The following is a 27,566-nucleotide window of genomic DNA, read 5'->3' as shown; positions in this document are numbered from 1 at the left end:
GAAAGAAGCCTTTTTGTAGAATAGTGAATGTATATAAAAAGTTTACACTTCCTATCGGTCAGTTTTTAAATTCCAATATATTTAAAGTTGTATACTATATATCAACTCAAATGTTACATTCAAAGTTGCAAGGAGTTAGCGATGTGAACCTTCATATTGTTTGTGCATTTTTGCCATTTTATCGAGTTTTAAACGCTTCTGTATTAAATTGGATTTACGTTATTTGTTCTGAAATGAGAAGTAATATCTGAAATGAGAAGTAATATCTACATTTATATGCTGCATGTATTTTTCTATCTGAGGATTTTTTTGTTTTTCCAAAGCGATGGAGAGGTTGGAACAATTACAGCTTCAAATTTCAGTAAATAGCTTAATGGTTAAATTTGCCGTCCTTTGAATCGAAAATAGAAGAAACATAAACTCTTAAAATACTATTGACAGAATGACTGCTCAATGAAACCTTTACCTTTACACCAATAGTGTATAATTATTTTATTATTCTTAAGTACATTCCCATTCAAACTGTTGGGACGCTTACGAATTAATTATATTTATAACCGCCAATTAATAATAATTGCAATGATTGGTCATATTTTTAAAGAGATTTTCATCTTTCAAAAGATGGTATGTTTGACAAATGCGTTCTTAAATACATTCCCATTGAAACTGCAAGGAAGATAATAAATTTCCCATTGTTATTACAGCAGTCAGGATAATCAATAAGCTATACTTAAAACCACCAATCAAAATAATTGCAATGCTTTGTCATAGTTTTTAAAACGAAATTGGTGAATAACCATATGTTTAAATGAGATTTATCTGCAAATATTATTTGCTTTTATTAGAAAGAATTCAAGTTATTTCATTTTCTATGCGAATTTGGGTGTGTGGGTAATCATTTTAAAATCACCGAATCTCTTATAATTTGCACAAAACCATTATGAAACTTCAGCCTGATGTTTTTCACAATAATAGTCACATGTACAGGATTAATTTATTTTCATTATATACATAAAGCCACGTCACATCATAAACGTAATATGGCGCGATGTTAAAATGACGTCAGAAAACAAAATACGCATATTTCGACTCGCGTGGATTTTCCAGAATTTTTGCTCCTCGTAAATTCCGAACTCGAGTCCGACACGACCTCCAAGATTAAAATTCATTACAAATAACCCAATTATATTATCTTTAATCAAAATCGATACACTATTTGTATTTCGGTTATAACAAATATTCGTTATATCGAAGTATTTCCCGAGGTCTCAACGGGTTCGAAATAGCGCGTTTTGACTGTATTCGGAAAAAAAGCGAACCAAGATAATAACTTGTCAGCCTCGAAGGCAATTTGAAACTCACTGTGCCGAACCCGGTTACCTCGATGCTCTGGATATATCGAAATATTTTCGGTTTAGTTTATACACTATTTGTATTTCGGTAATGTACATGTCCTAACGACTTCGACATAGCGACGACATTTGACTGTATTTCGGAGAAAGCGAATCAAGATGAATACATGTCAGCCTTGTAGGCCCATTGTGCTTCAGAAATAGTATTTGAAATAGGCTGTTATTTCAATCATTCCTATGTTATCTTCATTGCCGTCATTCAAGAAAGGGGAGTAACACACAAAGAAAGATTGACAAAACCAAACCAAAAGCCAACTGTATACAACTTGGTTACGTTGTCCACGGGTTATCATTTGGTTAGCTTAAACATTTAAATGATTTGATAAGTTAATATTATTTTTTTGGATAATTAGTGACCAGTTAATAAACTTTTCGACTAATTTTCACCAAACCAAAAAGTTAAACACTTTTATAGAATTGGCTGCTAAAGTCTTTCCAAAATTGCTTGTAATACTGACATTATTATTTTTTCTGGTTTGAAAATAATTCGCCATTTTTTGTACCTGTTAAAACGTCTCTTGTTTATAATAGTTCCCATTTTATGATGTTAAGCAGTATAACAGATGTTTCTGGATCACTGGAAGCAAATTGTGCATGTCCAGAGGGGAATTCCCATTTCCGCCGACCCATTATACTTTCAGCAGAATCTTTTTACCATTTTTCTCATGATACCTGACCTCCATAGTCCATCCATCATGACGGATAAATACTAGCGGGAAAATAGAAACTCACAGTTCATCATACGAAATGTGTCTAAAATAACGTCAAGTATGTCAATGACAACATGGTGTGTACCTCAATGACGTCAAACATTATTGTAACTGTGATGGGGGATTTATAAATGTGTGTGCATGCACATTTTCTTTATTTTGCTAGAAATATACAATCACGGCTGGCATTCTATACTAGACTCTTTTAAGGTATACAGTCGAACCTCTTTGGCTCGAACTCGCTTGGCTCGATTTCCTCGTTTGCTCGAACTGGATCAAAAGGACCGATTTTTTATACTGAATTAAAGCATACCCTTTTGGCTCGAACTCCCGAGGCTCGAAGTATTTTCGCTGGTCCCTTGGAACGGAACGGAGTTCGACCGTATATGCAAAGAGCGATTTATATATCTATTATTATCTAGATTTTCTAGATATGTTAAAGTGTTTCTACCATATTGTTTGTTTCGTTCCGAAAAGACAGGGTTACTTTTAGGCATTTGCTACTGGAGGTTAAAGAACTTCTCGAGCTTTGATGTGTTTGTGTTATGGCGAAGTTCCTTTATGCCCGATTTTGGTTTATTGAGAATGTGGTGAAAGTTCATATACATTCATAGATGTTTTATCATCGATACATTGTTTGACACTTCTGCTACAGTGTGCATATAAATTGTGAAGCTGTACTTTCATACAATGGTCTTTGATATTTCATTTATTATTTAAGCACTCATCAATACTTAGAAAGTGACTACAAACAGGAAAAAAAATCGATTGTATATTTTAAGTGGTTCTTAGTTCAACCAAATGTTCTTCTTGATCACGGCTTGGCATGGTTCCAAGTAGAGTGCTTGTTTGGAAACAAAACATATAAATATCAAATGTTAACTTTGATGTTAGATCGATATAATGTCATTCATTTGGATAGACAACTAACTAAGACTTAAGTATTACAATAACAATAGACGTACGATATTTCAAGACAGCGTCCTCGAACTTTTGGATCACCCCTTGTACATTTTTATGTGGTTGATCCGTTGTATATTGGGGTTTTGATTATATTATTATAAGTATATACACAAAAAAACCTAAGTGCTTGATTAACGTTAAGCAAACACGTTGAACTACTCGTTAGCCACGCATTCCAAGGTTATGGAATTCTAGAAATCGGCTTAACTTAGCGTAAAGAAAGGTCTACATTAACATATCTTTCAAGAATAAAATTGTTTAGTACACTATAACCTAGCTTGCTGCACGGCTTACAGTCAACAGATGCGTTATGGTATCTTGTTTGTAAACATACACGATACTTTTAGAACTTACCTCTGGACTTATGGCCATAAAATAAAATTGAAAGCAGTATACATATAATTATAGTTAATTGGCCATTCCTAGGGAAGTATATCAACCTGTACTGACGGATTATATTGAAGCTTTGCAGACGTCGTTTCATGGCGGTGCTGACCCCATTAAAATAAATTAAGCGGCGTCCGGTCCTGGGTAAATCTGGCGTTACTCTCATTGCGATGGTTTTACCGTTGACGATTCGCGATCTTTCACGATCGATCTTTACTTACATGTACAATGTAAAAAGTGAGTTAGGCCATTTAGAGTTAGAATGGATTCCCTGAACGATATGAAAACCATATTGTTTCGCCATGAGGCCCTACTAGACTTTGTCTGCGGAGAACTAAGAAATAGCCTCACCCCAGCCATACCAATATGACTGAACCATTATGCCAAGGGTTGAGAGCGAAATGATTCTTAGGGCGTTTTAGTATACTAAACTAGTTTCGGTTTGGGTTTCTAGGGTTTCGGCGAGTTGGAAACCTGTTTGGAAAACTTGCTTGACGTAACAAACGCATGGTTTTTTGTACATTTGTAACAACATGGTGAAGCTTTGTATGTAGCCATTATTTCTGAATTTCTTCAAAAAATTATATCGCTGATGGTCGTTTGCTTGCTAAGTAAATGTTGTTTCAATACATGTTATTGATCACTGTCCGCCATTTTGTTTTTTTTAAAGTTTTTGGATGGAACGAACCGACTTAACTACCTGAGGAGTGGTTTCGATAGTTTCAAAAATCAGTTTAGGATTTCGTAGAACAGACGATAAAACTGGTTTTCATTTTATTTGAAACTGTCACAAGAAATACACAGTTCGTGAAACCGATGTAAAACCAAAACTAGTTTATTACCAACAAAAAGACTCTACTGTAAGGGATATTATTTATTGAAACAGAACCTTTTCGTTCTCTTCCGCCGATGCGCTAATAGGTCGTGTATATCCTCGTGTATATCGTCATTCGGAGCAAAGAAAGGCAAGCAAAGCATACAAATCCGATTTAATGGATTGACCCCTAGAATTTAGGTGTTTTCAGTAACTGCCATATAAGCTGTTCCATTAATGTTTGCTGTTGTTACATATTGTCTCTCATGGGTTCAAGTGTGTTTTTAAAAACTTGGGGCCGTTTTAACGAAGTATTTTAGCCTTGATTTTCATTTATCTTAAATCCGTGAACCTCACCAATGGAAATAGGTTGTTATTTTTTTAAAACCTCAGCTCTGTGTTCATTTTAGATACTGCTTAAGTTCAATGCAGCATAATGACACTAAGATAATTTAAATTTACGACTATATCGACTAAGATGTTCATTAAAACGAGCGCTTTGCTGATAACTAGCAGACAATTTTAATGCGAGGTCGAATACCCATAACCTTGTCTAGCCCCTAGATAAAACCCGCTTCTAAGCAGGAACCCTAGCATTTGTTAACAATCAATGTTTAATGTTAATAAATTATATGTTTGTTGGCGTGTGTGTCTCCGATTAATTGTCTGTAAGGCGTGGCCTATCGTGTTCTTAATCCTTACTATAGATAGGCGTTTGTCTGCTTCTTCCTGTGGTTTCCATCGTTCGTTTTTTTCCGATTAGTACATTCAAACAGCTTTCTTAATACAGTCATCACTCGATATTACGAAGTCGTTGGAACCTCGGAGAATGTTTCTAAATAACGAAAGTTTGATATAACTGATTAAAAAAAGTATAAAACCCGATAAGTCGAAAAATGTTCGACATAACCAGAATATTGAGATAACAGAGTTCGATATAGCGAGTTTTGACTGTAATTCTTATTATTCCAATCAGCATGTTCTGTCTCCATTGATTTTGCATCAGGGGAATCATTTTAAGTTTAAGAATACACACAATTTATATAATGCGTCTTTGGGATATAAACACCGGACTCGAATATCTAAGAATGCTTACAATCTGAAACGTTGGAAATCCGGATAATCGCTTTGGGCTGTCAGTTCGAAGTGCTTTCATCGCATCTGCACAGAAATCTGCATGGAATTCTTATTCTCCAGTTCATGTCTTAGAAATATTAGGACATGAAATGCTGGTATTTTAATGCAGATAATACTCCAGGTGTTTCTATGTGTATTTTTAGGTATGCAGACTTTCTGCATTGTGAGGAAACGCGTGAAAAAGATAATATAAACAAATTAAACAGATCCGATTTCATGCATTTGTAATGCCTCTCTGATGTTCAATTAGAATTTATGCTCATAACGCAACTAATACGTTCATAAATTGGCACGGATATAGTTATAAAATTGGTTTTGTTGTTATTGATCGTATTTAATGTGGTTATTTGTTTTAATGTCACGTGTTTGATTTAATTTGTCGTAGGTATGTAACAGCAGAATTGGTAAATTCATTTTTTATGGAATGTAACAGCAAAAATGGTTAAGATAATTTGTCGTAGGAATGTAACAGCAAAAGTAATTTATCGTAGGAGTGTAACAGCGGAAAGGGTTTGATGCAATTTGTCGTAGGAGTGTAACAGCGGAAAGGGTTTGATGCAATTTGTCGTAGGAGTGTAACGTCGGAAAGGGTTTGATGTAATTTGTCGTAGGAGTGTAACAGCGGAAAGGGTTTCATGTAGTTTGTCGTAGGAGTGTAACGTCGGAAAGGGTTTGATGCAATTTGTCGTAGGAGTGTAACAGCGGAAAGGGTTTAATGTAATTTGTCGTAGGAGTGTAACAGCGGAAAGGGTTTGATGCAATTTGTCGTAGGAGTGTAACAGCGGAAAGGGTTTGATGCAATTTGTCGTAGGAGGGTAACGTCGGAAAGGGTTTGATGTAATTTGTCGTAGGAGTGTAACAGCGGAAAGGGTTTGATGTAATTTGTCGTAGGAGTGTAACAGCGGAAAGGGTTTGATGCAATTTGTCGTAGGAGTGTAACAGCGGAAAGGGTTTGATGCAATTTGTCGTAGGAGTGTAACAGCGGAAAGGGTTTGATGCAATTTGTCGTAGGAGTGTAACGTCGGAAAGGGTTTGATGTAATTTGTCGTAGGAGTGTAACAGCGGAAAGGGTTTGATGTAATTTGTCGTAGGAGTGTAACAGCGGAAAGGGTTTGATGCAATTTATCGTAGGAGTGTAACAGCGGAAAGGGTTTGATGTAATTTGTCGTAGGAGTGTAACAGCGGAAAGGGTTTGATGTAATTTGTCGTAGGAGTGTAACGTCGGAAAGGGTTTGATGTAATTTGTCGTAGGAGTGTAACGTCGGAAAGGGTTTGATGCAATTTGTCGTAGGAGTGTAACAGCGGAAAGGGTTTGATGCAATTTATCGTAGGAGTGTAACAGCGGAAAGGGTTTGATGCAATTTGTCGTAGGAGTGTAACGTCGGAAAGGGTTTGATGTAATTTGTCGTAGGAGTGTAACAGCGGAAAGGGTTTGATGCAATTTGTCGTAGGAGTGTAACGTCGGAAAGGGTTTGATGTTATTTGTCGTAGGAGTGTAACAGCGGAAAGGGTTTGATGTCATTTGTCGTAAGAGTGTAACTTCGGAAATGGTTTGATGTCATTTGTCGTAGGAGTGTAACAGCGGAAAGGGTTTGATGTTATTTGTCGTAGGAGTGTAACGTCGGAAAGGGTTTTGTTGTAAATTGCCGTAGGAGTGTAACGTCGGAAAGAGTTTGTTGTAAATTGTCGTAGGAGTGTAACGTCGGTAAGGGTTTGATGTAATTTGTCGCAGGAGTGTAACGTCGGAAAGGGTTTGATGTAATCTGTCGTAGGAGTGTAACGTCGGAAAGGGTTTGATGTAATCTGTCGTAGGAGTGTAACGTCGGAAAGGGTTCGATGTAACTTGTCGTAGGAGTGTAACAGCGGAAAGGGTTTCATGTAGTTTGTCGTAGGAATGTAACAGCGGAAAGGGTTTGATGTAATTTGTCGTAGGAATGTAACAGCGAAAAATGTTTGATGTAATCTGTCGTACATATGTAATAGCGAAAAGGGTTTGTTGTAATCTGTCGTAGATATGAAAAAGCGAAAAACGTTTGATGTAATCTGTCGTAGATATGTAAGAGCGAAAAGGGTTTGGTGTAATCGGTACTAGGAATGTTACAGCGAAAAGAGTTTGATGAAGTCGGTCGTAGGAATGTAACAGCGAAAAGGTTTTGGTGTAATCGGTCTTGGGAATTTAACAGCAGAAAGGGTTTGACTTATTTGGTCGTAGGAATGTAGCAGCGTCAAGTATCGTGTAATTGGTCGTAGGAAAGTAACAGCGTTTCGTTGGACTGTAACAGCGGATAGGTTTTAATTTGATAGGTCGTATAAATGTTACAGGGAAAAATGCTTTTTAAAGCTTGTCTGTTTCACATAAAACGCAACATGAACTACATATTAACTTGTTTTATTTACAGGAAACACAAATAACACTATTTGTTGATAATATTCCCATTAGGTGAATGAGTTTATTTAATAACCTTTTCAGCAAAGTGGGTTTAATATTTGCATTTTCCTTATGATAATAATCCTATTTATGATACATGAAAATGATACAGATTTATTGTGAATAATCTTATGACACTAAGCTCGAAACGTTGGGTCGATACTATTGTACTAAAGAAAGGGATCTGTGTAGTACTGTTTTTCTAGACTTCTTTAATGGAAGTGAAATGGTGAATAAAGCGGTTAAGAGCCAGAATACTATTCATCATCATTTGCTTTGAATGCAGTTGAAATTGAACACAGACCATGATTGTCTCATTATATTTGTTGTGTAAAAATCACATATAACGTCCTGCTTTTTTTCATTAAAGATAGATACAACGTTTTTCTTCAAGTTCATTTATTGCTCCGTGTTGTGGATTGATTTTAATGTTTCCTGAATTCCGGCTACGCTTGTTTGTTTACTCAGTCTAGATTCCAGTAATTGGCAGAGCGCGGGGATGATTAGGCGAGGATTATATAGTCAACATATTTACATGTAAGAGTATATACATCACGCTTTACCACGTGGTTTAAACGTCATATGTAAACAGAAACTTGATGCGTATTTCGGACAATTTTAAGCCGGACAAATTTTCATTTTTTTACGGAAGGTGTAAAACTTGGACAAAAGTAGATGCAATATGGCAACATAGAGAATTGGTATACGTTGGCACATGCCTACGCAAGAATTTTAAGTGTAAACGTGAAAAAGAATATATTAAAAAAATCACAACATTTACTAGGCCCTATTTTTTCCTTTGAGCTACTGAATGAATCTTAACGCATACCTTATCCTGTAACTCGTTTTGTAACACTTGGCCGATGGTTCATAACTCTGCTAAATATAACCAAGTGATAAACGACACCGTTATGAATTTTCGAACGTTAACTATTGGATGATGGGTTAATTTATTTAAATGAAAACATGCAGCTGAAACAGTTGTTTCAAATCTTGTTAGGACCACTGGACATCACACGTTTATACATTCAAATTCTAGAGCATGGTATAAAAATTAACAACGATGACGTGAACAACCTTGTTAGCTTCATCATTTTTTTCTCAATTTTTTTTATTTTAATTGAAAACACAGTCATGTCCGATTGATGTTATGTCCGAAATGTCCATCACAACTTTGTTAACATATGACGGAAAACCACCTATTCGATTGTTACACAATCCATGTCATAAAAACAAATTTTAAAACATAAAACACAGGTAACGAAATCACATGATATATTTTAACATTCTTTTATTTAATTATTTGTATCAACATACTATTTTCTTTAAAGATTTTCTTTTATTTCGGAATAATATACAAGCAATTATTAACATATGTCAAAAGTAAAGCAGAAGGTCTCAATCAATCTGCATACTCAAAGTTTCAGCTGTCCATCAGTATCTTCAAATTGTGAAACATTTTTCCGATTAAATCTTACGGTTACACTTTATATATATATGAGTATGTCTAGGATTTAATTTGAGCCATAAAGTTGATAGAAACTTCCGGGCTGAGGAAACCCAACGCCACACCGATATCACGTATGTATCTCTCCAGCAGCATTTCTAAAGTTGGGAATCACGCAGAATCTTGTTGAAACCCATCTTTCATCTGTATATTATCTTTTCTGAGCGATTGTTTTCGGATTGGCCTTGTACTGTGATTCAGTTTCAGAAAACTATTTGTAATAGGCTATATTGTAATAATTTGTAGTGTTATTTATCGACTTTTAAAGATCACGATCGATAAATGAATCGATTATCGAATTGGAAATAATTGAAAGCGTAATTCCATATTAAAGCTGCACTCTCACAGATTTGCCATTTTTACAACTTTTTTTATTTTTTGTCTTGGAAAGAGCAAATTTTGCGTAAATATCTGCAAACCAATGATATAAGATTGCTGACAAAAGATCAGATCGCAGATTTTCATATTTCCGTTCGAAAATCAATGTTTTATGGCTTAAACTAACGGAAAAATGCATAAAACATCAATTTTTTAACTTAAATATAAAAATCTACGATCTATTTTTTGTCAACAGTCTTATATGACTGGTTTCCATTGATTTTCGCAAAAATGGGCTCGTTCCAAAACGAAAAAGTTGTCAAAACGTCCAATCTGTGAAGGTGCAGCTTTAAATACTGGTATTCATTAAGTTGTATTTATTGTATACTTCAATATTGGCACACGATATGGAAAAACATATTCAGTTTTGTTTTCTGAATTATGTTTTGCACACTCATGGAATAAATTTTAGTATTAGTAAAATTTATGACTTGATGACTCAGCAAAGACTAGTTAACACGTTTGATTGTTTTTAACCCAAACCATACATTTCGATAAAACACGACTATTGTTGATCTCATAATTCAATTACATTGGATCATCGTGACATCACTACTATTTGATACATCGAAATTCATTTCAACACGTAGAGCACTTGTAAAATCGGTCAAGCCGATTTGTTTATATGAACGAATAAGATCTTGTGTTTCCTTGCATTCACATTTGAATTTTGTACCAGCGCACACGATCTTTCTTTGCTTTGTTTTTTTGCTCTCTTTGAAACTAATTCGATATTAAATTTGAATTGTTACTACGATTGCAAAAGTATAAGAAATGAAAAAGACACATGCATGAAGAAAGGCTAGGAAGATTTGTAGATTTGTGTGAAATGGTTTGTTTAAAGGTAATTCTGATGCATTGATAGTCAAACGAAATGAATTCAAATGCAGATTTGAGTTTGTTAAATTTAGAATTCAGAGTCACCAACCATGTTGCGACTTCACTATTTTTCATGAACTCAGTAATATCGTGCGACCATAATGATGCACTAAACTTTATTCAATCCCACTGATTTGAATGGAACTGTTGAACCGCCGAAAACTTTAGGACAGGCTCCCCAAAGCGAGTTCCCCAGAATTACCCGTGCATTGAAGAATCCCTTAGAGCGGGCATCGTCTCTTAATAGCAAGTTTCCATTGATAACCCGTGCAGTGTTGAAATGCTGAATTACTTAGAGCAGGCACCATCGACGCGTCTTTTCATAGCCAGTTCCCAAGGATTACCCGTGCAGAGAAGAATACCTTAGAGCGGAAATCGTCTGTTAATAGCAAATTTCCATAGATTACACGTGCAGTGTTGAATTGTTGAATACCGTAGAGCAGGCACCATCGATGCGTCTCCTCATAGCCAGTTCCCCGGGATTACCCGTGCAGTGTTGAATTGTTGAATACGTTAGAGCAGAGGCACCATTGACGCGTCTCCTGATAGCCAGTTCCCCAGGATTACCCGTGCAGTGCGGAGTGCCTATCTTCTGCGGTGGAGTTATAAGCAGTGTGATAACTAGCGGAGTAATTGTCTAAGTGTACATCTATAAGTTTTCAACAGGAAAGCCAGGATATAATTAATTTTATTTTGTCGGAAATAATTTGTTAAGAGCCATATAATCTATCATTGTATGTTGGAATACTTTGTTTGTGATTCTTTCGAGCAAACAAGATACAATGAAAACAACAAAACATATAATTTTAGCATTTTATTAATCACATAATGAATAGAGTGGATTGAGCTAAGTGTATGTTCTTATGCAATCATTGTTGTAATTTCTGTTGCTCGGGTAAATATAATTATATTATTCAAAGTTTTAGTCTACAATCCTTTTAAGCAAAGGTCATATTTTCCAAAACTGTTTTCAAAAAAAATAAATCATTTTGCCTTCATTTCTAAAGTAAATAGTTGATAGATGCACGTCCTCTTCAATATATATATATATTTTTGAAAATGTTCTTTGAAGAAGAATCAGGCTAATTACAAAATGCTCTTCTAAGCTCTCCCTCGGAATAAAAACACACTGTAGCGGAAGTATCGGTTTTAACATATATATGCTCTTCTGATTGGTTTCAAGTAGAGTTTAAGAGTTTTCTTCATAAATCACCATCCACGGGATTAAGTGCACGTATAAAGATATCAGAAGTATCCAACAGTCAGTTCTCTGGGAGCCGACAACCTCATTCAAACATCTGAAATTACAAAAGGCAAGGAGATATCATTGAAAATCATTATGTTTTGAACTTGGAATGCAACTCAAAAACACGAGATGCAATTGTAATACCACTTTGATATGCGTAGAGAAATAGTATTTATGAACGGAATTACGTATTGCTTCGTTGATCTATTTTGAATGTAAATGGAGTAATTAGTGGTTTGAATCAGCATGTGTAGTCCACACGTTTCTTTATTCCTTTTCATAACATTCCTTACGTTACATACCTCAATGACGTTAACGTTCACTCAACGTACCGGGACGTACGCGAAATTTCCTCCTTGGAACGCTTGCCTGAACGGCTCAATAAGTTTTGAGTTTAAAACGGCGCTGGATAAAGCATTATTGTTGTATACGGATGATAACGGCCGCTCGGATTACGTTGAAGTGATGATTATCGACGGAAGAGTACGTTTACGTATGAACGTCGTTGACGGTAAAGACGGAGCCTTAGAAATTATCGTAGGAAAGCGCGTTGACGACCGCGTCTGGCATAAGGTAATGGTCAGACGGAACAGAATGGAGACAATTCTTTACGTCGACAATGAACAGGACAGCCGTGTGGCCTTCGGTTCTGACTTCCGGTTTGGCAGCGTTAAAAATAACAATTATGTTTATATTGGCGGTCTACCACAAACGTACTACCAGGGACAGAATGAAAACCTGAAGTTCCTGTCATTACCTTCGTCCTTCTTTGAGCCTCGTCTTGAGGGCGAGATTCGTAACGTCATCTATGAGAACTGTACTTGTTACCCTGAACGCGCCGTCATAATTGACGGCCTGGAGGTGTCAGAGGAACCGCGCGAGACATGTGACGTCACGAATGACTGCGGGAAGTGCTTGTGCGTGAGTGGGGACGAGAGATCCGCGTGTCAATGTCACAACCAGGCATGTCCCAAAGGTAATTAGACAAAACAGTGTCATTAAACCTCGTATTTATATCAATTTATACTATATCATTCGGCTTTTCATACCCAAAGTATAACTCCACTGAAGTTTCCTTGTTTCATTTTCTGCATGGCGTTTAGTACAAATGCAAACATTTGTTTTATGAATTGGCTCTTATTTGGTTTTTTATACAATATCATTAAGTCGCATAAGAAATAAGGTGTAACCTAAACGTTATTGTTGGAGCGTGCGGATTCTTTATAAAATTTTAAAATATGATCTGGTTAACATACCAAGAATTGAAGACGAATCATCTCAAATATGCTTATCTAAAATGCCCTGGTCGTCTGTTCTGGTCCTACTCTCAAATATGCTCATCCGATATGCCCTGGTCGTCTGTTCTAGTCCTACTTTCAAATATGCTCATCCAAAATGCCCTGGTCGTCTGTTCTGGTTCTACTCTCAAATATGCTCATCCAAAATGCCCTGGTCGTCTGTTCTAGTCCTACTCTCAAATATGCTCATCCAAAATGCCCTGGTCGTCTGTTCTGGTCCTAATTACTATGGCATGTTCGAGCCACATGCTGTGTTTACAGAAGGAGTTTTCATCAGTCAAAACTACTGTCTGCTCGGAATTATGACCGAGCAATATTATTGATGAGAATAACACACAACCTTTATCTTATGTTAACTATGATTGGGTTTGGAACATAAGCTCTTCAAACGGAGATCTAGGATTCTTTTAGAATTTCTTCAGTTACACTTGGCGTAAGTTAGGTGCACTGCATGATAATTCGATCAGTGCGTTTTTTGTTTTGTTATTTCCCACAATGGCCTGTGTTATATTCGATGTAATGTCGAGATATGAGCGGATATGTTCCACTTTTGCCGTATTTTTTCTCAAATAATATTACGAGGGATGTACATGATGTATTGCCACTCTGGTAATATTTCTTCTTTCTTGGAAATAAATGATCATTTTGAATAAATCATGTATTTCTAAGTTCTGCATTAACTTATTACGTCTTTCAGAAAATGGTGCAATTTTCAGAAACATGAGCGTGTCACTTTAAGCTTTACGCCATGTTATTAAATTTGCATGGAGTCAAAATCAATGTGAAATATTCTGCAATCTGTTATTTCATTCTATAAGCTATAAGCATATTGCAACGCAACTCATTATTTATTATTCCCCATCAACCTTTCCACTATCTTTTCCTTGTTCGTTCTTTCAATCTGAACAACAGATCCTACTGTCTGATTTGAAAGATTCCAGTATCATGTCAAGCTATTTTTAAGTGTTGTTTATTCGATATCAGTCAGGTTTACATTGAGAAATGCAGGAAAACGCTGCATATCAATATTACGTAACTAAATCAAAATGTTTATTAAGTTTGTAGCGGGCGATTGGCAGGAAGTTCGTTTTTTGGTTAAAAAATAAAGTATATAAAATCTCGTTTCCTGGCAGCTTAGTAAGATCTCCAAGAAGCTAAACACGTATCGAAGAAATGCTAAATAAAATAATGATCTGTTTACGCAGGGAGCTCGCTATACGTCATATTTCTCAATAAGAGACTCAGTATATCGTCCCACCGATCACGGAAACTGACGCTCACTATTTGGCCAAACGACTCGAACAACATCAAATTTAATCAGAAGTTTAATAGGAAACAGTTGAAAATAATTTAAAAATCGGAGAAAATCAAGTTAACGAACAGTGCCGGTATAATATACATCTTTCCAATCAGCAAGCTGAACGTCATTGTTCTCAATGAAAGACTCGGTATATCTTTTTACCAATCAAGGAAACTGACGCTTACTATTTGGCCAAACGACCCGTATATCGTGGGCTTTTTTCAGCGTTCTTCTGCATCAAATTTAACCAGACATTCAATAGGAAACCGGTGAAATTAATTTAGGAAAAATAAGTAAATCAAGTTAGAGAACATTGTTCTCCACATATCGAGGAAATAAAAGCTCTATCTATCAACCTTCGGCTTATGATAGTTGTAGTTTAATTTATCTCACAATTTGAAACTGAATACATGTTTTAGAATCACAAACTGATATCTAACAAATCATTTAGCAATTCATCAATATTAAAGAAAAAATGTTCTTGCTACGCCATAGTTTACGAATTAAAACAAAATCGTTACAAACAAAATTGGTATACAAGTCATCACTATGTGTTCCTCGTTCAGTGTTTGTACGGACTTGAACCCTGTGATATATGTTTGACCTCTAAACAAGATCATTGTTATATGTATATCTGATGGGCTTAACCCTGTATGGTCCATTGTAATACATCGCTGATGGATTGGTAGTTAGTCGGTTGGTTGGTTGGTTGGTTACAAAGAAATTGTCCAATTGTTTAAAAGCTGTTGCTTTGCCACTAAGCAAATAATAAACAATGAAAAGGGATCATGGGCTATCATAGTCAACTTCATTTATGTATATACGTGTGATATTATGGGTGGAAATAAACATGTGTCTTCTGTGTTCTTCTTTAACCGATAAACTATCCTGTTCCTCGTATATTTCGTTTGAGAAAAGCCATAATACATTCAAAACTTAAATACCAATGAAAAGTATTAATAAAATTATACCACAGGTTACTATTAATCGATGGAATATTATACATGTTAACTAAAAAAAAATGTATGGTACATCTACATCCACGCTTAATGCAGATTATGTGTACCATGGATATAAACAATTGAAGTAGTACCCTCCTTTACATTACATTGAACTTAAGGATAAGATACTTGGTACTCAGTATCCATTCAGGACATAGAACGAAAGGACACATGCTCCTGAACCCATTCAACAATACATTTCGAGAAAAAAGAAAAACTTTACTTGTTATTGCTCGTTGAAAAAGTAAATGTGCAATTTTGAAAAAAGCAAATACTTCTTACCTTTACGTACGAACAATCGTAACACAACATTGGAATTGTGCCATACTAGAAATAAATGATTGCAAGTAAGTTTTTATGAATCATGGACTTTTTAAAAGCGATTTAAATTATTTAATTATTTGACTTCCTGAAAAAGGCAGGTGTTTTGAAAGTGGATATTAAGTAAATTCCACCGTCAAGATGTTGTTGAATGTTTCAATTTCAGTAAGTGTCTATAAAGTAATCGAGAGGCAACACTGTGAAGATCAGGAAACGTCACTATAAACCAGTTAGTATACTCAATATGTACGATATGTTCATGGTGACACCAGTGTAGGCTTTATCACCTTGGCAAACAATTAACGGAGGGCAAGAGTGGTCTAGTGGTTTAGGTGTCCGCCTCTCACCCAAGAAGTTGAGGGTTCGCTCCCCACCAGGGGGACTTTCTCATAGCCTCTCAAAAAAAAAATGATAACGGTACTGGTTTCTGCCCAGGAAACGGAAGCGAGAGTGATAAGCTATCAGCTTTCGTCACAATCGAGCTTAAATAAATTAGTATAAACCAAACCAAACAGCCAACTCTCCCTTTAATGTTTGACCATGTTCAATGGCAAATATATGTTACATAGCAGCTCTGTTATAGTCAAAATTTGTAAAATGTCGAAGAATTGTTAATGACCGTTAATTGTTAGTGTCGAAGAACCAGTTTTACTGACATACTATTGATAATGCCTAATAACAGTGACAGTCAACATCAGAAAACAAACTCATAACGTCCTTATAGATGTTAGGAAATACAAGTAACACGCCCACCTACGATGCTGTGAGGTAATTCACCTCCGCCCCCATTAAAAACATCTTGGCCTTAGGGGAATCATTTTTTTTCAGTTTAAGAAGAAACATAGTTTGTGTTATGCAAGCCTAGGATATAAACACCCGATTCGAATATATCTAGGAATGCTTACAATTTGAAACGTTTGAAATCCGGATAATCGCTTTGGGCTGTCATTTCGAAGTGCTTTTATTGCATCTGCACAGGAATCTGCATGGTATTCATTTTCTCCGGTTCATGTGATGAACTAGAATGTGAAATGCTGGTATTTTAATGCAGATAATACTCCAGGTGTTTCTAGGTGTATTTTTAGGTATAAAGACTTTCTGCATTATGAGAAAACGCGTGAAAAAGATAATATAAACAAATAAAACAGATCCGATTTCATGTATTTGTAATGCCTCTCTGATGTTCCATTAGAATTTATGCACAGAGCGCAACTAATACGTTCATAAATTGGCACGAATATAGTAATAAAATTTGTTTTGTTGTTATTCATTGTAGAGATGTAAAAGCAAACTGCCAAAAGTGTTCGTGTAAAACATCGTTCGAACATATTAAAGAAATTAGCATGTAAAAACGAAGGTATTTGATGTGGTTATTTATTCTAATGTCACGTGTTTGATTTGATTTGTCGTAGGAATGTAACAACACAACTGGTAAAGGTAATTTGTTGTAGGAATGTAACAGCAAAACTGGTTAAGAGAATTTGTCGTAGGAATGCAACAGCAAATATGGTAAAGAAAAATTGTCGTAGAATGTAACAGCAAAAATGGTAAAGGTAATTTATCGTAGGAATGTTACAGCAAAATGGTTAAGAGAATTTGCCGTAGGAATGTTACCGCAACAATGGCTAAGGTAATTTTCTGTAGTAATATTAGAGCAAAAATGGTAAAGTAATTTGTCGTAAAAATGTTACAGCAAAAATAGTTCAGGTAATTTGTCGCAGGAATGTAACAGCAAAAATGGTTAAGGAAATTTGTCGTAGGAATGTAACAGCAAAAGTGGTTCAAGTACTTTGTCGTAGGAATGTTACAGCGACTATGGCTTAGGTAATTTTCCGTAGGAATGTAAGAGCAAAAAGGTAAATTAATGTGTCGTAGGAATGTTACAGCAAAAAAAGTTCAGGTAATTTGTCGTAGGAATGTAACAACAAAAGTGGTTCAAGTATTTTGTCGTAGGAATGTTACATTAAAAAAGGTTAAGGCAATTTGTCGTAGGAATGTAACAGCAAAAATGGTTAAGTAATTTGTCGTAGGAATGTTATTGCAAAAATGGTTAAGTAATTTGTCGTAGGAATGTAATAGCAAAAATGGTTAAAGTAATGCGATTTTTTTTTGGTAAAAGATAGATACAACGTTTTTCTCCAAGTTTATTTATTGCTCCGTGTTGCGGATTGATTTCAATGTTTTCTGAATTCCGGACAGACGCTTGTTTGTTTACTCAGTCTAGATTCCAGTAATTGGCAGAGCGCGGGGATGAATAGGCGAGGAAATAAAGTCAACATATATACATGTAAGAGTATACATCATGCTGTACCAAGTGGACAGATACTTGATGCGTATTTCGGACAATTTTCAGCCGGAGAAGATTATTTTTATCGGAATCTTTAAAATGTACGAAAGAAGATACAAGATGGCAACAAAGATTATTGTCATTCGTTGACACATATTTACGCAAGAATTTTAAGTGTAAAAGAGAAACAATACTTTAAAGATGAAAGAATATGTACTAGGCCCTGATCTTTTTCCCTGAGGTACTTGATGGAACTTAACGCATACCTTATCCTGGTGCGATTATCCTGTGCTTCGTTTTGTAGCACTGGGCCGATGGTTCATAACTTTGTTAAATTTAACCAAGTGATACATGACACCGTTATGAATTTTGGAAAGGGTTGATGGGTTTATATATTTAAATGAAATCATGCAGCTGAAACTGCTGTTTCAAATCTTGTTTGGACCCCTGGAGATCACACGTTTATTCATTCAACTTCTAGAGCATGATATAAAAATTAACAACGATGACGTGAACAACCTTGTAAACGTTATCTTTTTTTTCAAAATTCGGCCAGTTGTTTATTTTAAGTGAATTATCACAGTCATGTCCGATTGACGTTATGTCCGAAATGTCCATCAGAACTGTGAAATGTCCATCAGAACTGTGTTTGATTTGACGTAAAACCACCTATTCGATTGTTACAAAAACAAATTTTAAAACATAAAACACAGGTAACGAAATTACATGATATAATCAACGTTCTTTTATTTAATTATTTGTATCAACATACCATTTTCTTCAAAGATTTTCTTTTAATTCGGAATATTATACAATCAATTCTTAACAGATGTTAAAAGTAAAGCAGAAGGTCTCCATCAATCTACATACTCATAGGTTCACCTGTCCATCAAGTATCTTCAAATTGTGAACATTTTTTCGATGAAATGTTAGGGTTTCACTTTATCTACATGAGTATGTCTAGGATTTAATTTGAGCCATGAAGTTGATAGAAGTTTCCGGGCTGAGGAAACCCAACGCCACACCGATATCACATATGTATCTCTCCAGCAGCATTCATAAAGCTGGGAATCACACGGAATCTTGTTGAAACCCATCTTTCATCTGTATATTATCTTTTCTGAGCGATTGTTTCCTGAATGGCCATGTATTGTGATTCTGGAGATTCAGTTTCAGAAAATTTCTTATATTAAATAGGCTAGATTGTGATATTTTGGAGGTTTTGATAATCGATTTTCAAAGATCATTATTGATAATCGAATTGGAATTGACAACCATACTCGATAATGATGAGACACATCATCGAAAGTGTATTTCCATATTAGATAATGGTATGCAATAAATTTTATGAATTGCATATTTCAAGTGTGACCCACGATATGGAATAATATCAGTTGAGGTTTTGTTTCTCGGCTACTGCGCATGTCACGGTATATTCATATATTAATAATTTGTCCAAACAAGTCGATATTCTGAAGTCCTTGTCCTTACCCTCGTCCATCTTTGAGCCTCGTCTTGAAGGCGAGATTCGTAACCTCGTATATGGGAACTGTACCTGTTACCCTGAACGCGCCGCCATAATTGACGGTCTTGAGGTGTCAGAGGAACCGCGCGAGGCATGTGACGTCACGAATGACTGCGGAAAGTGCTTGTGCGTGAGTGAGGACGAGAGATTTGCTTGTCAATTCCACCATCAGGCATGTCCAAAAGGTAATAAGAAAACACGGCGTCATTAAATCTCGTATTTATATCAATATATACTATATCAAACGTCTTTTTATACTTGAAGTAAAACTTTACTGAAGTTTACTTGTCTCATTTTCTGCATGGCGTTTAGTACAAATGCAAACTGTTTTTATTAATTTTCTTTTATTTGCTGTTTTACAATATTACAAAGTCGCATAAACAATCAGATGAAACCAATACGTTATTGTTGAAGCGTGCGGATTCCTTTTAAAATTTGAAATATCAGAAGGATAACATACTGAGAATTGAAGGCGAATCGTCTCAAATAGTTCTTAACAAAAATGCCCTGGTCGTCTGTTCTGGTCCTAATTACTGAGGCATGTTTGAGCCACATGCTGTGTTTACAGAAGGAGTTTTCATCAGTCAGAAATTGCGTCTGCTCAGAATTATGACCGAGCAATATTATTGACGAGAATAACACACAGCCTTTATTATATGTTTAAGAATGATTTGGTTTAGAACATTAGCTCTTCAACGGAGATCTGGGATTCTTTTAGAATTTCTTCAGTTACACTTGGCGTAAGTTAGGTGCAATGCATGATTATTCGTTTAAAAAGTTTTTCGGTTTGTTATTTGCCACAATGACATTCTCTGTGTTGTATTCTATTTAATGTTGAGATATGGAAATGTACCACTTTTGCAGTATTTGTTTTTTCAATTGTTATACAAGGGATGTACATTTTATATTGCAACTGTGGTTATATTTCAGAGAACTTTCAAAGATAAGCTTTATTAAAACACTTTTCCATACATCACCTATTCCTCTATATATTTTGAACTTTTTTAAGTACTAGAATGTGGTCTTTTAGGCCCATATTTTAGGTATGGAAGGTAATCCTCTAATTCCTTTGTCCAAAATGATTTTTTGGTAAAATTGTATATTGTAAAGTACTTGATAAAGTTTAGAATTAAAACATTTCAACAAAGAAGCTAAAAAAAATAACTACATGAAATTGACCATTTCTCACTGAGTCGTTAACTAAAGGGCTCCAGCCGTCAGTATCTTAGTTTTAACACTTCCATAATAATTTGCCACAATTATTTTTGTCATACAAAGAAGGGGCATTTTACAAAAAAACATGAGCGAGTCCGTTTGAGCTGTACGCCGTGTTATTGAAACATCGTTAATCCTAAAACATCGAACATCTTGAAATTAAACTAAAATGCAAGTGCTGTGAAACTTGTATCTCATAGTATTTGTCGTAGTTAGTACTCTGCAAGGAAGCAAAATTTATGTGAGATATTCTCTAGTCTGTTATTTTCTTTTATTAGCTATAAGCTAATTGCAACGCAACTCATTATTTATTACTCTCCATCAACATTCCCCTATCATTTCCTTGTTCATTCTTTAAATCTGAACAACAGATCCTTCTGTCTGATTTGAAAGATTCCACTATCATGTCAAGCGGATTTAAGTTGTTTTATACGTTATCATTCAGGTTTCCAATAATAATTGCAGGAAAACGCTGCATATCGATATAACGTTACTAAATCAAATTGTTTATTAAGTTGATAGCAGACGATTGCCAAGTGGAAGACCAGTTTTTTGTCCAAAAAAAGTATAATAAATCTCGTTTCCTGTCAGCTTAATAAGATCTTCAAGTCGAAGCAATGCTAAATAAAATAATGATGTATGTATGCTGGCAGCTAGCTGTACGTCATATTTCTCAATGAGAGACTCAGTGTATCGTTTTTACCTATCATGGAAACTGACGCTAAATATTTGGCCAAACGATTCGAACAACAAAATATATTTTTTCAACGATCATCTGCATCAAATTTAACCAGAATGGAAACAGCCGAAAATAATAAAAAAAGGAGTAAATCAAGCAAACAGTGTCAGTATAATATACTTCTTTCCAATCAGCAAGCTTTAAGAAATATTTCGCAATCAGAGACTCAGAATATTTTTTTTACCAATCATGGAAACTGACGCTAAATATTTGGCCAAATGACCCGTACAACATACGCTTTTTTCAGCGAACATCTGCATCAAATTATAACAGACGTTCAATAGGAAACCGGTGAAACTTATTAAGGGAAAATTTAGTTAATCCAGTTAGAGAACCTTGCTGTCAACATATGGAGGAAATTTAAGCTTTATCTCCCTACCTTCTGATTATGATAGTATTAGTTTAATTTATCTCACAATTTGAAACTGTATACATGTTATAAAACCACAAAATGAAAAATAACAAATAATAAAACATTTTCGAAGAAATAATGTGCTTGTTACGTAATAGTTAACGAATTAAAAAATCGTTACAAAAACGTTTGTAAACGAGTCATCACTTTGTGTCCCTCATTTAGTGTTGCTTAGGCCTTGAACCATGTGCTTAATGTTTGACCTCTAAACAAGGTAATAATTATATGTATGGCTGATGACCTTGACCCTGTATGTTCTATTGTAAAACAATACTGATGGATTGATAGATTGTTGGTTTGTTGGTCAGTCAGTCAGTCGGTCGGTTGTAAGTTACAAAACGAATTATTCCACAGTTTACGAGCTGTTGCTTTAAAACTTAAACTGGTAAACGGTCCATGTGCCTAGTAAATTTTATTTAATAGAAGGTCTAAGTCATTCGCTGCATGTAAACATTTATAAATAAATTTCTGCTACAGGTTACTCTAAACCGATTGACTGTTGTTCGTGTGAAGAAATATAACAACTATGTCGGCTGCATATACATCGACACTTAAAAGAGATCATGTGCAACATGGATATACAAAATGGAAGTAGTACGCTCTTTTACATTATATTGGACGCTATGGCATCATATTATTTCAGGACATATAACTAAAGGACACACTCGCGCGAATCCATTCAACAACGTATTTCGACAGAAGAGTACCGTTGCGTGTTTTTTCTCGTTATTATAACAAATATTTTATTTTTAAAAGAGAAAACATACTACATGTACTTGTTTATATGTACGCAAAAACGTAACACAACATTGAAAGCGTGCCATACTAGAAAGATTTTTATCGCTTTTTTCAAGTGAGTTTTTAAGAATCATGGATTTGTTTTAAAGCAGTTTACATTAATTAAAAAGTTGCCTCCCTGAAAAACGGCAGGTGTATTGAAAGTGGCAATCAAGTAAATTCAAACGTAAAGTTCTTAGTGAATGGCCTAATTTCAGTAAGAGTCTATAAAAACCTCGAGAGGCAGTTTTGTTGAAAACCGGAAACTTCGCTATAAACCAGTTTCAAATTAATAACATAATCAAACAATATTTTTATTTGCTATATTGGTAAAGTTACAATATTATCAAGTCGCATAAAAATAAGGTGAAACCAACACGTTATTGTTGGAGCGTGCGGATATATTTTCAAATTTTGAATATGATCTGGGAAACATACCAAGAATTAAAGACAAATCGTCTCAAATATTCTCATCCAAAATGCCCTGGTCGTCTGTTCTGGTCCTAATTACTAAGGCACGTTCCAGCCACATGCTGTGTTTACAGAAAGAGTTTTCATCAGTCAGAACTTCTGTCTGCTCAGAATTATGACCGAGCATTATTATTGACGAGAATAACACACAATCTTTATTATAAATGTTAAGAATGATTGGGTTTAGAACATAAGCTCTTCAAACGGAGAGCTGGGATTCTTGTAGAATTTCTTATATTTCAGAGAATTTGTCAAAATTAAGCTTTATTACTAAAACATATTTCCACACATCACCAATTCCTCTTTGTTTTGTTTTTTGAGTACTAAATATGTTCTTTTATACTCATTTTAATGTATGGAAGGAAGTGTTCTGCTTCCTCGGTCTTAAATTATCAGTTTGTAATAAGTACTTGATGTACTTGATTACGTTATCTCGTCATTCAAAAAATAGTTCAATTTACAAAAAACATAAGCGAGTCCCTTTAAACGCCGGTCTATCAAAACATCCTTACTGCTAAAACATCCTTACTGCTAAAACATCCTTACCGCTAAAACATCCTTACTGCTAAAACATCCTTACTGCTAAACATCCTTACCGCTAAAACATCCTTACTGCTAAAACATCCTTACTGCTAAACATCCTTACTGCTAAAACATCCTTACTTCTAAAACATCGAACATTTATGAAAATAAACTTAAAATGCAGTTGCTGTGAAACTTGTAACTGCAAGGAAGAATGAAATATTCTCCAGTCTGTTATTGCATTCTATAAGCTTATTGCAACGCAACTCATAATGTATTATTCCCCATCAACATTCCCCTATCATTTCCTTGTTCATTCTTTAAATCTGAACAACAGATCCTTCTGTCTGATTTGAAAGATATCAGTATCATGTCAAGCTGTTTTTAAGTGTTTTAATAACGCTATCATTCAGGTTTCCAATAAGAAATGCAGGAAAACGCTGCATATCAATATTCCGTAACTAAATCAAAATGTTTATTAAGTTGATAGCAGACGATTGCCAAAAGGAAGATCGTTTTGTTTTGTCCAAAAAAAGTAACAGTATATTAACTCTCGTTTCCTGGCAGCTTATTGAGATCTCCAAGTAGCTAAACACCTATCGGAGCTAAATAAAATAATAATGTATTTATGCTGGAGGCTATGCTGGAAGCTGGCTGTACATCATATTTCTCAATGAGAGACTCAGTGTATCGTTCCACCGATCACAGAAACTGACGCTCACTATTTGGCCAAACGATTCGAACAACATAATATTTTTTCAACGATTATCTGCATAAAATTTAACTAGAAGTTCAATAGAAAACAGGTGACAATAATTTTAAAAAATCGAGAAAATCAAGTTAACGAACAGTGTCACTATAATATTATACTTCTTTCCAATCAACAAGCTGTACTTCGTTGTGCGTCATATTTCTAAATAAGGGACTCAGTGTATCGTCCCACAAATCAAGGGGAAACTGTTGCTAACTATTTGGCCAACATAAAATACTTTTTCAACGTACATCTGCATCAGATTTGACCAGAAATTCAATAGGAAACAGTGAAAATAATTTTAGAAAATGGAGAAAATCAAGTTTACGAACAGTTCCAATCAGCAAGCTTTACGTTATATTTCTCAATTAGAGTCTCAGTAAATCTTTTTACCAATCATAGAAACTGACGCATACTATTTGGCCAAACGACCCGTACAACAAACGCTTATTATTCAGCGTACATCTGCTTCAAATTTAACCAGACGTTCAATAGGAAACCGGAGAAACTAATTTTGGAAAAACATAGTAAATCAAATTTGGCAATATTGCTCTCAATAAATGGAGGAAATGGAAGCTCTATCTATCGACCTTCTGATTATGATAGTTTTAGTTTAATTTATCTCACCATTTGTAGCTCTACACATGTTAAAGAATCACAAATGAAATATAATTAATCATTTAACATTTTAAAAATTTAGAAGAAATATCGTGCTTGCTTCGTCAAAGAAAGATATACCTTACGAAATAAAAACTGTTCACAAACAGTGTTTGTATCCAAGTCCTCACTCTGTGTCCCTCGTTCAGTGTTTGTACGTTACGTTTATATGTATGGCTGATGGGCTTGACCCTGTATGTTCCATTGTAATACAACACTTATGGATTGGTAGATAGTCGGTGTGTTGGTTGGTCGAAATGTTCACAGTTTACGAGCTGTTGCTTTAAAAATTAAATTGGTAAACGGTCCAAGTGCCTGGTATATTTTGTTTGAGAAATGGCCTAAACTCATTCAAAACTTAAAAGCCTGTGAACATTTATAAATACAATTTTGCTACAGGTTACTCTTAATCGATTGACTGTTGTTCATGTGTAGTAACAGAACAAATATGTCGAGTACAACTACAACCACACTTTATGGAGGTGATGTGTATGTACCATGTATATAAACAAGGGAAGTAGTACGCTCCTTTACAGTGCATTGGATCCTATGAAACCATATCTAATCAGGGTTTTAACTTAAGGATGCCTGCGCGAACCCATACAAGAATGCATTTCGACAGAAAAATACCGTGGCGTGTTGTTTCTCGTTATAAGAGCAAATATGATATTAAAAACAAATACTACTTATCTATACGTTCGCAAGAAAAACGTGACACAACATTGGAAATGTGCCATACTAGAAATGATTTCAAGTGTGTTTTAATAAGTCGTGGAATTTTTTAAAGCAATTTAAATTAATTAGGAAGTTGCCTTGTTGAAAAAAGGCAGGTGTTCTAAAAGTGGCAATCAAATATAGTCGACCGTAAACTTCTACGTCAATGGCCCAATGTCAGTAAGAGTCAATAAAACATCGAGAGGCAAATTTTGTTGAGAACCGTAAACCTTATTATAAACCAGTTTGAAATTAATACCCTAATCAAAATATACGATATTTGTATGGTGACATATGTGTAGGCTTTACAAGCATTTCGTTATGGGATGATCATACCTCTCTTAAAAGTTTAACCTTGTTCAATGAGACATAATTTTATATATGTTCCATAGGAGCTCTGATATAGTCCATAAGTGTTTTTGCCGTGTCGACGAACGCTGTGTTACTGATGGGTTATTGCTTATTGCTTCTGCTTATTGACAATTAACATCAGAAAACAATTGCATAAAGTAATTATAGATGTTCGGCAATAACACGCATACATGCATTGCTGTGCGGTAATTCGATAGTTAATGTTCATTATTTTAACTATTGGGAGTGTTTAATTGGTTGGATGACGATAAATAGGCTTACGCAAATGTTGAACATACATATATCCTAATATTAAATCCATCTTCAACTCAGTATTAAACGGGCTTCTGGTTATGCCCAATTACATTGATAATTAACAGCAGCAAACTCAGTGTCAAACGGGCTTCTGGTTATACCCAGTTGCATTGATAATTAACAGCAGCAAACTCAGTATTAAACGGGCTTCTGGTTATACCCAGTTGCATTGATAATTAACAGCAGCAAACTCAGTATTAAACGGGCTTCTGGTTATACCCAATTACATTGATAATTAACAGCAGCAAACTCAGTGTCAAACGGGCTTCTGGTTATACCCAGTTGCATTGATAATTAACAGCAGCAAACTCAGTATTAAACGGGCTTTTGGTTATACCCAATTACATTGATAATTAACAGCAGCAAACTCAGTGTCAAACGGGCTTCTGGTTATACCCAATTACATTGATAATTAAAAGCAGCAAACTCAGTATCAAACGGGCTTCTGGTTATACCCAATTACATTGATAATTAACAGCAGCAAACTCAGTATTAAACGGGCTTCTGGTTATGCCCAATTACATTGATAATTAACAGCAGCAAACTCAGTATTAAACGGGCTTCTGGTTATACCCAATTACATTGATAATTAACAGCAGCAAACTCAGTGTCAAACGGGCTTCTTGTTATACCCAATTGCATTGATAATTAAAAGCAGCAAACTCAGTGTCAAACGGGCTTCCGGTTATACCCAATTACATTGATAATTAACAGCAGCAAACTCAGTATTAAACGGGCTTCTGGTTATACCCAATTACATTGATAATTAAAAGCAGCAAACTCAGTATCAAACGGGCTTCTGGTTATACCCAATTACATTGATAATTAACAGCAGCAAACTCAGTATTAAACGGGCTTCTGGTTATACCCAATTACATTGATAATTAACAGCAGCAAACTCAGTATTAAACGGGCTTCTGGTTATACCCAATTACATTGATAATCAACAGCAGCAAACTCAGTATTAAACGGGCTTCTGGTTATGCCCAATTACATTGATAATTAACAGCAGCAAACTCAGTATTAAACGGGCTTCTGGTTATACCCAA

General features: G+C 35.1%; 1 protein-coding gene across 1 annotated transcript in view; it reads left to right on the top strand.

The window, feature by feature from the left end:
- Positions 1-12,152: 12,152 nt before the first annotated feature.
- LOC128241470 (uncharacterized) overlaps positions 12,153-27,566 on the top strand; it is a 163,256-nt gene continuing 147,842 nt past the window's right edge. The window contains exon 1 of the mRNA XM_052958410.1: positions 12,153-12,837. Within this exon, the coding sequence (XP_052814370.1) occupies positions 12,168-12,837 (670 nt within the window). The 5' untranslated portion in view covers positions 12,153-12,167. The remainder of the gene's footprint in view (positions 12,838-27,566) is intronic.

This window comes from Mya arenaria, chromosome 7 (assembly GCF_026914265.1).
Source record: "Mya arenaria isolate MELC-2E11 chromosome 7, ASM2691426v1".
Taxonomy (NCBI): domain Eukaryota; kingdom Metazoa; phylum Mollusca; class Bivalvia; order Myida; family Myidae; genus Mya; species Mya arenaria.
Note: the sequence above shows the minus strand (reverse complement) of the source record. Positions and strands in the feature narration are given on the sequence as shown.